The sequence below is a fragment of the Microtus ochrogaster genome, chromosome 2 (genome assembly GCF_000317375.1).
Source record: "Microtus ochrogaster isolate Prairie Vole_2 chromosome 2, MicOch1.0, whole genome shotgun sequence".
Taxonomy (NCBI): domain Eukaryota; kingdom Metazoa; phylum Chordata; class Mammalia; order Rodentia; family Cricetidae; genus Microtus; species Microtus ochrogaster.
In genome coordinates, this window is record NC_022010.1 from 44112835 (window position 1) to 44128003 (window position 15169).

At 46.7% G+C, this 15169-nt stretch overlaps 1 protein-coding gene across 1 annotated transcript in view; it reads left to right on the plus strand.

Moving 5' to 3' along the window:
- The window catches only part of Mylk (myosin light chain kinase), a 255864-nt gene that overhangs the window by 62466 nt on the left and 178229 nt on the right, over nt 1-15169 (plus strand). The window contains exon 2 of the mRNA XM_026788073.1: nt 10852-11019. Within this exon, the coding sequence (XP_026643874.1) occupies nt 10855-11019 (165 nt within the window). The 5' untranslated portion in view covers nt 10852-10854. The remainder of the gene's footprint in view (nt 1-10851; nt 11020-15169) is intronic.

Genomic DNA, 15169 nt, shown 5'->3' on the forward strand with positions numbered 1-15169 from the left:
ATTGGAATTTAAAGACTGCTTTTCATGTAAATTTCCTCCCACATCCTGATCCATGGTGCTAATATTTTAGGGTTATAGTTAACATTCAAGCCATGAGCCATTCCATGTGTTTGAGGGAACCCTCAGGCTTCCGATATGTCTTCCATGCTTTTAGCCAAAACCTCGTCCCTGGTTTTGTCCAGTGTAAAATGACTTGCCGGTCACATGGTTTGAGGTTTTGGGGGTGTCTCTATGTACAAGGTCTTCCAGAGTCTTGGTCAAGGACCTACGTGATTGAAAGTGTTTCCGTAATGCCAATCTCAGGCTTCTTATTTTTTCTGGTCAGACTGTTTAATTTCGTGGTCTTGAAGAAGAGAGAGAATGGAGTTAGAGGTTGAATTACATTTTCCTTCTCTTGTTCCTTAAAGCTGCACACCGCTGCCCAGAGACAACCGCTTTTCCCTTTACTCTCGGGTGTTTGAAGAGGGCCGGAAGTGAGAACAGATGGGGACACAGAGATCTTGGGAGATTAGCTGGCATAAGGTTCTAAAGTATGATCTGGAGACTTAGTGTAACCAGGGAAGGCCCCGAGCCTCTTTAGGAGCCCAGGTTATTTTTGCGTAGGACGATATTTGTTTTTCTTCTTCTAGTATCTCTCCATATGGTGGCGTTGCCTAGCAGCTATAGACCCTGCGATGTCACGGTAGACAAGATGCAGAAACAGATGAAAAGATCTAATTGTGCATCGTTAGGCCAGATGTTTAAAGACATTTGCAGGCTGACAAGATGGGTAAAGCAAGTCTGACAACCTTGGCTCCATTCACGGAAGCAGCGTCAAGGCAAATGGAGAGAACTAACTCCACATCGCACCCGCTGCACGCACCCCCTCATACGTATATAAATAAACACTCAAAAGAAGTAGAAGTTTGCAAGATTGGGATGTAACTCAGTGATATAGCACTTGTCTAACTTGTGTGAGGCTCTGGTTTCCATGCCCAGGACCATGCATACAGCATATACATACAGCAGAACTGAACTTCTTCCTAAAATTTTTTTCCAGAAAATATGTTTTCCTTTAAAAAAATATTTATATTGCTGGGCACAGAGGTGTGTCCCTGCTATTGGAAAGAAGGGAAGAGAGAAAAGCTCGCTCTCTCTCCTCCCCCAGCCTCACCCCCGTCTTGCTCTCACTCTTGTTCTGGTTTGCTTTTATTTGTGTGTGTTTGTGTGAATCTATGCCATGTGTGTTCTGGTACCTTAAGAGGCAGAAGAGGGCATCAGATCCTCCGGAACTGGAGTTCCAGGCTCTTGTGAGCTGCCAATGTGGGTGCTGTGAATTGAACTCAGGTCTTCCAGAAGAACAGGGAATACTCTTAAGTGGTGAGCTACTTCTCTAAGCCCGGAAGGATTTCTTGAACTCAGGAATCTGAGGCCAACATGGGCAACACAGTGAAGCCCTCCGCCCCCCACACTCAAGAAAAAGCATGTGAACATGTAGGCTTCTTGTTAATATTTTTATGTAAATTACTCTTCAATTTAATACCAAATACACCAAACCTCGATAGCACAAACAAAAGCCTTTGGGACTTTAATAAGTTTAAAGAACACAAAGGAGCTTTGAGACCATAGAGGCTTCAGCCACAGAGCTGGAAGATCACGGATGTCCTAGGTGTTTGGGCATAGCAGCCCCCTATGAATCCACCCTCACCCAACAGGGCTTAAGCTCAGGATGCTCCATCTGCCCACAGAAGGAACGGAGCTTTATTATGTGCTCCCAGCCCAGCTTCTGTTTCGTCCGCTGGAAGGAAGCAGAAGCGCTGTGCGGTGCTGAGCACCTGCGAACACTGCTGAGCTCTCAGCTCCACACGCTGCTGTGTTCCTGCCTCCAGTTCCAGCGTAGGAGTTCTCAGCCTTCTGAGCATCCCTTCTGGGATAGGCATCCTCAGTGGGGCTCCATTGACTGAAGACAGGGCTGGGTCTCAGGAGGCACATGTCTCATGAGCTGGTGGTAATCCCAGACCAGATGCACCAAGGGGCTAGAGTGGCAGTCTGGCCAGATGTGGAGTTGGGGAAGTGCCCAGCCCATCTGGAGCTCAAATTCTCTGCTTGACAGGGTCTTTTCAGTTGCCTTACACTCAGATTGGAGTCTGCATCTTCCAACAAGTGAAAACCCGTGAGCTTCCTCCCCTGGCTCCCCAGGACTTCACTGAGTGTCTCTGCAGTGGCAGCCAGAGGTTTCAAAGGTCACCCCAGCTGGGCGGATTAGAACAACAGATCTCCCAGCAAAGTTGGCTGCCCTGCAGCAGGCAAATTGCAACATCTGCGAGGAGGGTTAGAACAAAGCTCCTTACTTTCTCCGCCTGGCTCACTCGGCTCTCCCGTTTCTCTCCGTTATTGCTGGACGTTGGACCAGAATCTCATCAGCACTGAAGCTGGCCTCTGATCTGCCTTCTGTGAATGCTCCCAGGGGAGGAGGCTGCCATCAGGTGTGTCTGGGGGTAGTCATGTGTGGCCCTGCCCCCACTTTGCTTGGGTGGGTCATGGTGAGGCAACCTGGCACAGCGGAGGACAGCTCAGTGCTGGATTAGGAGAGATTAGGGTATTTGTCAGGATTTGAGAGCATTGCAGAGAGGATTAAGGAGGGCAGAGGGAGCCATCAGTTTCTGTGGTGTTTGTGCTCCAGTGGTTTTGCCACCTCTGATATGAGCTGTTGGGGGTTCTACAGGCTGGATGCCACACCTACTAGGAAGCACCTCCCTGCAGGGAAGGTTAGGTATTTCCAATGTATCCTGTGACTTGAAGGTTCCAAAGTGATCTCAAGTGTGTGTGTGTGTGTGTGTGCTCGGAATAGGGGAGGGGCAGCTGGCTTTTCCAAATTCCCTCTGCTGGCTAACTTGACTTGTCTGTCTCTGTGTCTCTGAGCACTGCTCTGTCTTGGCTGTAGTGACAAGTTCCTTTCCAGGTTCAAGAGACAATTTACAGTGCTTTTGATCAAATTAAAGTCCATTCTACTCAGAGCTGCTTTGTGTGATTAATTAATTGTGTTACGTGTAGAAACCTTACACAGAGCTTGACTCTGGCCCAGACGTCAATGGGTCACTGCTTTTTTGACCACTTCCTCGTGCTTTTCTGTTTCTCCTTTGTCTATTGGTCTGAATTTGACTGAGGACTGAATGGATCCCCTGGCTGGGGGCGTTTGATTCCAACAGCTGAATATTGCCCTGCCGATAGAGATCGCGGCACACGCCATCCAGTCTCTCTGGTATTCTCTGCTGGAATGTGGTCACCAGGCTCGGTGGAGGGAGAGAGGAACAAGAGGATTTGGCTCAATTTATTATTTATTTCCCTCAAATATGCAGTAGCCATCAGTTGACAGCATGGCTGGAATTTGACTGCAGCTACGGTGCCCTGGGCTGAGGGTGGGTGCAGCTGTTTGGCATGGCTACACAGCTTGGGACTTGGATCTGTGACAGGGGAGTCATCCTCCTCCCTGGAGCAACCTCTCAGGGGACTAGGTGGTTCCTGGCAGTTTTGACTTGTCTGTGTCTTCTCAACTAGAAGCCAGACCCCTTCTTGTCTTTTGTTCTTTAGGCCAAGTGTGTCACTTTTTAAATAGAATTCAAAATTAGAAATTCTAATACACGCGTGAACATACATATATGTAAATGTAGGTTCCTGGGTGCCCTAGTGTGAGTGGGGAGACAAGAGGACAACCCTGGATGGGTGCCCTCATTTTGCATCTTGCTTGAGTCAAGGTCACGATTGTTGCTCTGCTGTGTAAGCCAGGCTAGGTGGCCCCGAGCTTCCTGGGACTCTCCCATATCTGCCTCATGCCTGATGTTTATGCATCTGGAGATTCAATCATCTTGCACTTGCAGAGCGAGTGCCTTGTCCTCTCCACTGTCTCCCTAGGCCAGGCGTGTTTCTATTGGTGAGACTATCCAGGGCCCTCCAGAGATCTCGATGGACTCCAGGACGTTTGGAGTCACAAAGATTTGGCGAGCCCCTCTGCAGAGTCTTTGGTCTTCTGGAGCAGAAAAGGGAAGGCTAGTCAGCTTCTTGTCGTGCTGACAAATACCTCAGAGACATGGATTCAGAAGCAGGAGGGATTTATTTTGGCTAACGGCTTTATGGTTGGCCAGCTTCCTGACTCTGGGACCATGGCAAAGCTGAATATCTTAGGGAAGGAAGTGCTGAACCTAGCAGCTGACTCACAGAGGCCAGGAAGAGGAAGATGCCCGTCAAAGGCAGACCCCTCTCCCGTGATCTACTTCCTCCACCCAGGCCCCGCTCTGTAATAGCCCATTGGTGTGAACTCATAAATGCATGAATCCACTGACAACCAGCCACTGCCCAGTGATCAGATCCAGCACCTACTGATTAGATTCAGCATCTTTGAACCTATTTATTCAAACCTTGAATAAGTAGACTGTGGGGAGATACTCCAAGCCACAATGGGGAGTCGTCTCTCCTACTCTTCTTTCCATGACAACTCTCAGGCCCCTGCCTGCTATACCTCCAGTCACTGAGGACAGCCGGACAAGCTTTGTCTGAACCTCCAGAAATCCAGTAGAGTATGACAGCCCTCTGTGCCTGCTTTGGTTTCTACTGTTAAGCTTGGGAACCTTGGGTGAGTGTAGCTGGTTTATTAGGCTTCCTTGTCCTCCTTCATGGAAGGGGACCCCGAAAACTGTTTGTAGGATTGATAGGGTCAGGTGAGAGGGATCACAAGGTGCAGTCAGCATCCGCCTCACTCACAAGCTGCTGCTGCTGGAAGCTGCCCGTGGGCTCAGGCCTCCTCCCTGCAGAGTTGCCTGAGGCTGGTTTAGGCCTGCTAGGCTCCTTGCTGTCTTTGACAGTGAGGTGAGTCACAGGCTTCCTTCTGGGTGAGGGATGCTGTGACCGAGTCTGCTCAGTGGGTGTCTTCTGCACCGTACTTCTGGTTTATATATACTACCTTCTCACTCATATCCCCTCCACCCTGCAGGGTTCATAGTGTTCCCACTAGACAGGAAGAGATAAGAGGTAAAGAGAAAGAGAATGGATGTCCCTTGACCAAACCATGGCTGGGAAGCAGCTGTGTCCCCCAGTGGTGAAGTTAAGCGAGTCTGAGCTTCCTGTTAAATGGATCGCCTCCAGCCTAGTTCTAGGGTCGGTTACACAAAGTGTCTGCCACTCACCTCGGTGGCAGTGGATGAAGCCGTGCTCTTTCCAGGCCATGGTCCTAGGGTCACCTGCAGGGTGTAAGAACCATGGTCTCCTCCCTACTCCTGCACTCCCAGGCATCACACACAGCCAGGACTCCTCCCACATGGCGCCCTTCATTGTTTTATAGATAGTGGCTGGTTTCCTGCTAGCAGATGCTCAGTTTGTATAATTTGAGTGAATAAGCATCTCTTTATTCTTGCCATTAAAATGCCATCATATTAGGGCCTTGGAGAGATGGCTCAACAATTAAGATCACTTTGTCAAACTTCCAGAGACCCAAGTTCGGTTCCCAGCACCCGTGTCAGCTGGTTCACAGTTGCCTCTAAGTTCAGTTCTAGGGGATCCTCTGTCCTCTTCTGACACTTGCACACATGTAACATACAGTTGCATACACACATAAATATAATTTTTTTAAAAAATTTAAAAATTATACCAGGTAGGATATACCAGAGCTCTCATAATTATTACAATACTGTAATAATTACGTACAATACCCAAGGCATGAAATCAATTCAAGTAGCCATCAATGTTCAAATGGATAAAGACAATATAGCATCTATCTATCTATCTATCTATCTATCTATCTATCTATCTATCTATCTATCTATCTATCTATCTATATCTGCACATAGTGGAATATTATTTACCCTTAAAAAATCCTATCGTTTGTGACAACATGTAGATAACTGGACCACATTATGTTAAGTTAAATAAGTTTAATCCATATTAGGAAACTTAAAAAATAATTTCATAGAAATAGAAAGTAGAGTTGTGGAAATTATAGTTTGAAGAAGTAGGGTGTAGAGGGTAGAGAAGGAAGCTGGCTCATCAGTGTTTGTTTCCAATTTTGGGGGGGGGTTGAGACAGGGTTTTTCTGTACCTTTGGAGCCTGTCCTGGAACTAGCTCTTATAGACCAGGCTGGCCTCAAACTCACAGAGATCCACCTGCCTCTGCCTCACAAGTGCTGGGATTAAAGGTATGCGCCACCACCGCCCGGCCCTGTTTTCAGCTTTTTGACACCGATACCTGAGAAAAATGAACCTGAAGGAAGGAAGGTTCATTGTGGCTAAGAGTTTCATAGTTTTCAATCCATAACCAGTTAGTTCCATTGCTTTGCGCCTGTACGAAAGCAGAGTGTCATGGCACGGTGGAGGAGGCTGTAGGGCTACCAGGAAGCAAAGAGGGACAGAGGAGGGAGCTGGGGTCCCAGTGTCCCCTTAAAGAGTGCACCCACAATGGCCTCACACCTATCCACTAAGCACTGAGGATTCTACTGCCTCCCAGGACTACAGACTAGTGAGCAAGCCTGAAACACATGAACCCTTGGTAGATAATCCAAGTCTAAACCAAAACAGGCACCAAAATACAGTTAGTTCCTGGACCCTTTAACACAGTGAGGTACTGCCGGCTCCAGTAACTTACTGTGTGTTTATAAAGAACGGAGAGCTGTCGTCACTGTGTTTGGTCATGAACACATAGGTATGCATGTGTTTAGTTATCACTGTGTCAACCAGAAAATCCTGTCCTAACGCTTTTTGAAGTGGTTCTGCACACACACAAAGCAGAATGCTCTAACTGTGGGGAAACTGGTGATGCTCACTGCGGGTGTTTGGGGCACTGATTTTTTTTTTTTGTCATTGCTTTCTGTATGCTTGAAATTTTTCAATAATTTAAAAAAATGAGGCTTTATATATCATTACATTCATCTTTTAGTCTGATATGCCCCCTGTATACAGTTGATTGTTGTTGCTGGATTTTTTTTATATGTCCAGCCTTTGCTTTAAGTAATGCCACTATTATTTTTACATACACATTTGGCTGTCTCGGATTCTTTCCTGACAATGAGTTTCTACATGTAAGATTACTAGAAAAACATGTGGTCACCTGTCCTTCAGAATCCTTTTGCCACATTGCTTGCCAGCAAGGGTATACAGAGAGTGCCCTGATCCCACAAGCAGTGCTTGTTTCCTTCCTAGTTTACAAAAACACAGGTGGTAATTGACTTGCACTACTGGGTGTTCCTGGTGCCAGACAACGTTCCCCGGTTTACTCTGCAACAATATTCTCCACTCATCCATGTCTTGGAATGGTTTCTTCTTCTGTGAAAATATTCTGGTCCTATGTTTTTATTGTGAACATTTTCTTCTATATTATCATTCATCTTTTAATGTAAATGTCATTCTTTAATATACAAAAAAAATCTTAATCTTATAGGGAAAATTGTTTGTTGTTGTTTTTCAAAACAGGGTTTCTCTGTATAACAGCCCTGGCTTTCTGGAACTAACTTTGTAGACCGAACTGGCCTGGAGCTCACAGAGATCCACCTGCCTCGGCCTTTCAAGTGCTAGGATTAGAGGAGAGAGCCACCACGTCCAGCGTTACAGGGACATTTTTAAGTGGTGTGAGTTGAGCCGCTTTCAGGCTTTACCGTTACTTCAACTCTGACTGCTGCGGGAGGCACAGTGCACAGCACACACACACTGGGCTCAAGGGCCAGTTTTGCTCCCTCTTTTGTTGACTTTGCACGATTTTCTAATCCTTGGACAGGTTTCTAGCCCTTGAAATGGATGGTGAGATTAGTTGTTGCCTAGTCCTGTAAGGAGCCAATGAACCGTTGGTTTACAGAGCGCTTAGTCTGTTCCCAACACACAGGAACTATGACTCAGGTACTTGCTTTTCTTGTGACCTCCTGCAGCCTGCCAGAGTGTTGTTTCATTTGGAAAGGAATTTTGTTTGCACAGCTAATGCCTTATCAGTGAAAGGAAGCCAGGTTTGTCAGGCAGAGGAACCACGCACAGATACGCTGGCTAAATATCTGCTGTGTAGAAACTGGCAAGTGGCCCGTGGTGGGGGCTCATCAGACACCTGTCTTTTAAGTTGTTTTGTTCAGATTTCTTTCTCTCTGTGTCACAGAAAGAATGAGTAAGAGAAGGCTAAAGATAGGTCGTGTACACGTGGATATGTGTGTGCACCTGCGCGTGCGTGCACTCTTGCCTGCACCTGTGTGTGTACCTGCGCATACACCTGTGTGTGCACTCGTGCCTGCACCTGTGTGTGTACCTGCGCATACACCTGTGTGTGCACTCGTGCCTGCACCTGTGTGTGCACCTGCACGTGCGTGCACCTGTGCGTGTGTGCACTCGTGCCTGCACCTGTGTGTGTACCTGTGCACACACCTGTGTGTGCACTCGTGCCTGTACCTGTGTGTGCATCTGCAGAAGTCATGAGAGGACAACACATGTCCTTCTCTGTCACTTTCCTTATCCTTTGAGGTGGTATCTCTCACCCAACCTGGAGCTAGACGGGTGGTCAACTCCAGAAATCCTCCTGTCTCCATCCCTAACAACAGTGGGTTTACATTTTGTGGATCCTAATTCAGCTCCTTGTGTATGTGTAGCAAATGCTTTTTACCCACTGGCCTTTAAATCTCTAGCCTTTAAATCACATTTATTATTTATTTCTTCTTTTTTCTTTCTTTAAAGCAGTTTCTCTGTGTTGCTCTGTCTTGGAACTCTCTCTGTAGATCAGGCTAGTTTTGAACTCAGAGGTTCACCTGCCTCTGCCTCCTGAGCGTTGGGATTAAAGGCATGTGCCACCACCACCTGACTAAATCAGATCTCTTAAAAGCTTCTTATCCATTTAATTTTAAGAAAATTTTGGAGGAAAAATTAGGAAACATTTTTTTAATTTTATTTTTTATTTTTATTTATTTATTTATTAAAGATTTCTGTCTCTTCCCCGCCACCGCCCCCCTTTTCCCTCCCCCACCCCCGACCAATCCCCCTCCCTCCTCAGCCCAAAGAGCAATCAGGGTTCCCTGCCCTGTGGGAAGTCCAAGGACCACCCACCTCCATCCAGGTCTAGTAAGGTGAGCATCCAAACTGCCTAGGCTCCCACAAAGCCAGTACGTGCAGTAGGATCAAAAACCCATTGCCATTGTTCTTGAGTTCTCAGTAGTCCTCATTGTCCACTATGTTCAGCGAGTCCGGTTTTATCCCAGGCTTTTTCAGACCCAGACCAGCTGGCCTTGGTGAGTTCCCGATAGAACATCCTCATTCTCTCAGTGTGTGGGTGCACCCCTCGCGGTCTGTGTAAAATGATTACTTTTTTGTAGTCACAAAGGGAGCACCATCTTGTGTACTAGACCCGTGGATATTTTCAGTTTTCTCCTTCAGTCTATGTAGCATGATCCCACCCTCACTCCTGTCACTCAGGTTCCTAATTTGTATAAAGATGAGTCCAGTTCATGGGGTGTTAGGTTAGAAGGGAGGAGCGGAAGGAGCGGTATCTGGAGTTCTGCTGTGCTGTGGGGAGAAGTGTGTAGTTAACTATGAGGAACCTTTCAGAGCAGCTGGAAAAAGCTTCCAAGTATTGTCACCACAAAGAAGTGGTAACTGTCCAAGGGGACAGATATGCCGACTGTCCCAACTTAGAGCACATGATGCCATGTACCAAGACACCACATTGTATCCCATAAATGTATGCAGTTACTATGTCAACCAAAATTAAAACGATAAAAATCTTAAATGTGAGATCATAGATAAAGGTCCTCTACACAGTGTTTGAAACAGAGGACTGTTCAGTAAGTGGCAATTTAAAATGTTATTTATTATGTGTTTGCATATGCACGTGTCCTGTGGTGTGCATGTCAGAGGAGAAGGCAAAGAAGTAATTTCTTTCCTTCTACCATGTGGGACCAGGGCATCAAACTCAGGCCATTGTGCTTGGAGACAAGTGTCTTTTGTCTCCTGAGCCATCTTGCCAGCCTACCAATAAGTGATAATTTATTATATTTGCACATTGGTATTTTCCAATTTTTACCTTGAAACATACTTAAAGTTAAGAAGAAGCAACTCAAATGATTAATCATTGATTGTTTCAGTGGATAGCCATTGTTCCTCTCCATATCAGTCCTTTAGCCCTAGATAATCTCGCCAGCCTGCAGACACATCCTGTCTAGTCCCATACCTGCCTTGGACAGGATCCCAGGTTCAAGGTATTCTTGGCAGTGATGGCATAATTTTGTTCTACCTCATTGGATAAATGCATCAGCCTCTTTGGACCTTAGTTACAGATGAAGGAGTCAGCCTGGATGACCTTCTAGTGCCTCCTTCCTTTCCTTGATGTTTTGATCTTTGAGTATTTCTACAAAGTAGGCCTGGTTTGACCCTCCCCTTTATTCAGCCACCAACTCTCACCTTCTTGCCTAGGGCCCTTGTCACATTAACCCCAACCTTCCTCCTTTCTTGGATTCTCAATGCCGTTTTATTGCTTTGTTTTGTTTTCTTTCTAAGCCATGATCTTTGTAGGCAGAAGTAGCTGGAACTTCCCACTTTGGTGCTTCAGGTAGATGTTGTTGGACACAGAGCCTCTGGGGCCTGTTGTGAAATCTATGAGTATCCAGTTTTCCTGATCTTGTCCAAGTCCTGCTCTCTCAGCAGACAGATGGGAGCTCTTGGTGGGCATGGCCTGTGGTCTAGGACTGGCTCTGTCTTGCCTGGTACGTTATGTGGAGAAGCCACAGAAGGTACTCCAGGTGGATGCTGACCTTACTGGGCCCCTGCACCTTCTAGTTCAAACCACAGAGCTGGGCGAGTGGTATCTACAAGGGAGATGACATGCTGCGTTTTTAAAGACCTGACTCGCTCTTCTTCCTTTCATAGACCATGGCGGACGTGAAACTGGTTGCCTCATCACACATGTCCAAAACCTCCCACGGTGTGGAGCCCTCAAGAGTCAGCTCCGTGCCCCTCACAGAGGCCCCTGCTTTCATCCTGCCCCCTCGGAACCTCTGCATCAAAGAAGGAGCCACAGCCAAGTTCGAAGGGAGGGTAAGAAGCATGCTTGATTGGGAGATGGGATGAGGGAGATGGGGAGTGTTCATCAAACGTGTCCTCAGCAAGCCTGACATGACTAAAGGTCTAGCCTTCCTTTGGACTGTCATAGAAATTGAATGTGTACCATCTTGCTCTATTTCTTGGTTTATGGTGAACTTCAGTCTCTGGTGGTGGACTCAGCCATGGAGGAGGGGGTCAGGCAAATTGACCGTCTTGAGATATTTTGTTGCTCCTTATGTTCTGGATACATGGCCTGCTGTCAGGAGGAATGAATTTTGAGTTTAAGAATGTGTTCCACAATCTGGGCTCCTACCAATGGACTGATTTCTCTCCCATTTCTTCTCTGGAAGGAATGTTTTATCGCCTGCCCTCCTGTTCCACCCAGAGGAGTGGAATGCCAGGATACCATTTTCAATTTGTCACCTTTTACCAATGAATCTTGATCTCTTGCCCTCCTGGGGCCTCCATTTCTTCTTCTGAAAGAATGAATGGCAATCCCTTGCCTACTTCCTGTTAAATAGGTAAAGAGGAGAGCCTGGAAGAAAATCTGTAAGAATAGCCGAGGCTATACCCGGTGGGAAAGCCTTCTAGTAAGCTGTAAGGCATTACATCAGCATCACACGGAGGTGACGTGGACATGAGGGAGGTTATGGATAGTGTTCATTTGGAGATCAAGCATAGGGGTCTCAGAGCCAGAAGCATAAAGGCCTTTGCCTGAGCACTCGGCGAAGTGTGAGGGATTCCTAAGTCCCCCTGTGACTGTAACAGTGAGCTCCTGGGAGTCAGCTGAAGAACGGAGTCCAGCAGATGTTCTTTGAGGCAGTGGCCTTACCTCTGTGTGGTAGCAGGTTTGGCCACGAGTGTACTGAGGCTTCTGTGTTGGAGACAGGTCAGAGCTGTCCCCAATCGTACGTGAGGCACTGGTCTGTTTAGTGAGGACTCGTGCTGACGGGTCTGCCCTAACATTTCTATGTTATATATCTTATCTAAAGCAGAGCACAGGGGCGATGTTGGGGATGTTTGTGGGCTCCACCAGGATGAGGCTCTCTTCTGTTGCCATGAATTTAGTCCTCCCCCTCTCATCTTCACGCCAGGGAGAAACCTTGAGTATTCAGAAATGGCTCGCGTGATCACAGAAAGGGAGGGAGGACTGTTTCCTGGCACAGCGTTGGTGACCTTTGAGAACACTCCAGCAAGTGAAAGAAGCCAGGCAGGAAAGGACCAGAGCACACGATTCCATTTATATTACATGTCCAGGATGGCACCTCTGGGAGGACAGAGAGACGAACAGTCCCAGCAGGTGGGGGAGAGAGAGATGGGCGTGGCTGACAGTTGTTGCGGTTTCTCTCTGGGATGGAGAAAATGTCCTGAAAATAGACAGCCATGGTGACAGGGCAGCTTTGAGGATGTTTTTATAAAATGCTGAACTATACACATGATAAAATTTAAAAGCCATTTACGATGTGCCTTCGTCAGCAGATCTTCCCACCCTCTAACCACACTGCTTCTGAGAGACGGCTCCTTCCTTGTCTTGGCTTCCCCACAGCACAGCGACACCCTGGCTTCTGTCAGTGCCACTGTTAGGAACGAGCCATAGCTTTGAGTTAGGACCGTCAGGATAGAAACACTCATCTGACAGCTAGCATAGCTACTTTCTTGGACCTTCCATGAAGCTAGGTTTTCCTTATTTGAGGGAAAACAACAGCAACAAAAAACCATTCATCCAAAAACGAACCACAAATGCTGACTGTTTCTAACCCAGAGCAGCCAATAAGACATTAGAAGTGCTTTATGCTGTCAGAAAGTGTCGTAATGCAGTACTTCTCTGGCTGAGTTGAAACTCACATAATACAAATTTAATCATTACTTGGCATTCTCTTACTGTAACAACAAAATTGCATAGTTAAATCAGCCTTTTAAAGGTGGTTTCTTTGGAACCACCTTTTCTGGTGGTTGCTTGGTACATTACATTTGGGCCTGTGGAGGGGCTGTGCATCATAGTAGGGTATGCAGTAGAAAAATGCTTGGCCTTAATCAAAGTTGGTTGCTTCAACGTTGCAAATGAGATTTTGGGTGAGTGTTCAGGTAACCAATTGTCTCTGTCATATAGTGCTTACTTTGGAGGCTGCTTGATTGAACTTCCTACCTACTCAAGTAATATTATCTCCTTTCTTAGGCCTTTGATGGGGTTGAAGATTTGATAATCTAATCGTAGTTACCTTCCTCTTATGATTTAGCCAAGTTTATTTCCAATGCAAGATTTAGACACTTTAGAATAGAATGTTTATTAAAACATTTATCAAAAAAAAATAACATTTATCATGTGTTCCTTGCTTTAAAAAAAAGCTACTCTCTGTGTGACCCCAGAAACAAAGAAACAGGAGTCAGGGTCCCAGCCCCTACGAAGGCACATCCCAGTGACCTAATTTCCTTTCACTGAGGCTCCACACACTAAAGGCTTTACCCCCTCCCAATAGTGCCACTCCGAGGACAAGCTTTCATTACGTGGGCTTCTTGGGGCCAAACCAAATCCAAACTACAGCAGTGTTAACTGAAGAACTCTTAAGACAGCGTTGTCTTAGGGGTATTTTATTTGACTTATGTTGACCCAGTAGTTGACTTTGTATATTCCTTGTGGTCTGTGTGTTCCTTTTGAATCATCCCGAGGGCCTGCCTTGCTGCTTGCCACAGGACGTTGGCAGCGTGCTGGGGTATGGCATGTACAGAGGGATGTTAGAGAGGGATATGCAGCTAGGCTCTGGCTTACTTGCAAATGGAGCTAGGCAGAAAGCTCTCTATTAACACATATGCTTCTTGGCCACAAACACATGAAGACATTCACATCAGGGGAGAGCCACCTCTAATGACCCCAGGATGAGAAAGCTTGTGTGGATATCAAGGCTGAAGCTGAGCCAGGGACATCATGTCCTTGTGCCCTCATGGAAGTAAAATAAAATTAGGTGGTTTGCTTGGAGCAGGAGTTGCTGTTAGAAGAAATTGAGGTCTGCATGCAGGCTCCCAGATGTGGCCAGAGGTGCCTGCTGCCCTCCAAGACTGCTTCTGAACCTCTGCACCCTGCCTGCAATTTCCTCCTCTCATGGGGCACACACATGTTCAGTGGCTTCTGTGCCTGTAACCGCACCACAACCACTGTAGGACAGCAGCTCTGGGGACTGGGCTCTCGAAGGAGTTCTTTCCAAGGAATCTTTCTGAGGTTATGCCTCATCCTTCAGTTCCGCCTGGCAGTTCCTGTTGGGCTCATTCTTACTGGTGCCCAAGGACCCCTGCTGGCTTCCCCTCTTTCTTGAAAGTTGCCACCCCAAGTAAAGGGTCCGGCTTCTTGTGGTGAGGGCAGGGATTGGTTCAGTGGATGGCACAGATGTCAGCAGGTCATGAAGACTCTTTCCCTCCACCTCCAAGGCTGTACGTAGCAGTTGGGATGAAATTTGGCCTTATTGTTTTTATCCCTGAAATCTAAAAGCAACAGCCCACTCACTCTGTTTTCCTGTTATGTCTACTTTCAAAAAGAACTGAATGAACCCCTCCTCTGATAACGCGCCTCTTCTTATCAGCAAGACATGGGTCTCTGTAGAGTGGTGCCACAGTTGCCCCCTTGGGTTCAGGCCTCCCTGAGGCACTCCATGCTTGGCGTTAGGTCTGTTGCATCTCATAGCACTTTCCCACTCCGTGACAGATGCGTTGGTCAGCGAACACGGCTGTTCCCTTAGCTGGCCATTTCAATGCCTGACATAACTCCAGAGCCTTCCATTGCAGTTCAGCATGGCCCAATGACACATCTGGGCTGAAGTCATCTAGCAGGCTTCAAGGAAAGATGTCTTTTTCATTATTAAAAGTTAAAAAAAAAGAATTGTTGATGCTTTCATTTTCTACCTTACCTTCTTCCTGCCTTGAGTACAGGTGCAATGCCGGTGATCAGGCAGCTATTTTAAAACCATGAGGTTTGGTTGGAGGCAGGAGAATGGCAGCGAAGGACTAGCGACCAAGAGACAAGTGAACCCTAAGGCTTCAAGACTTTCCAAGATAAGATCTTTAGCTGTGATTATCCATATAGGAAATTTTACAAAAATATCTTCCTGACCAGTCTAATGACATCTATGTAGATGATGTCCTCAAATGATGCACT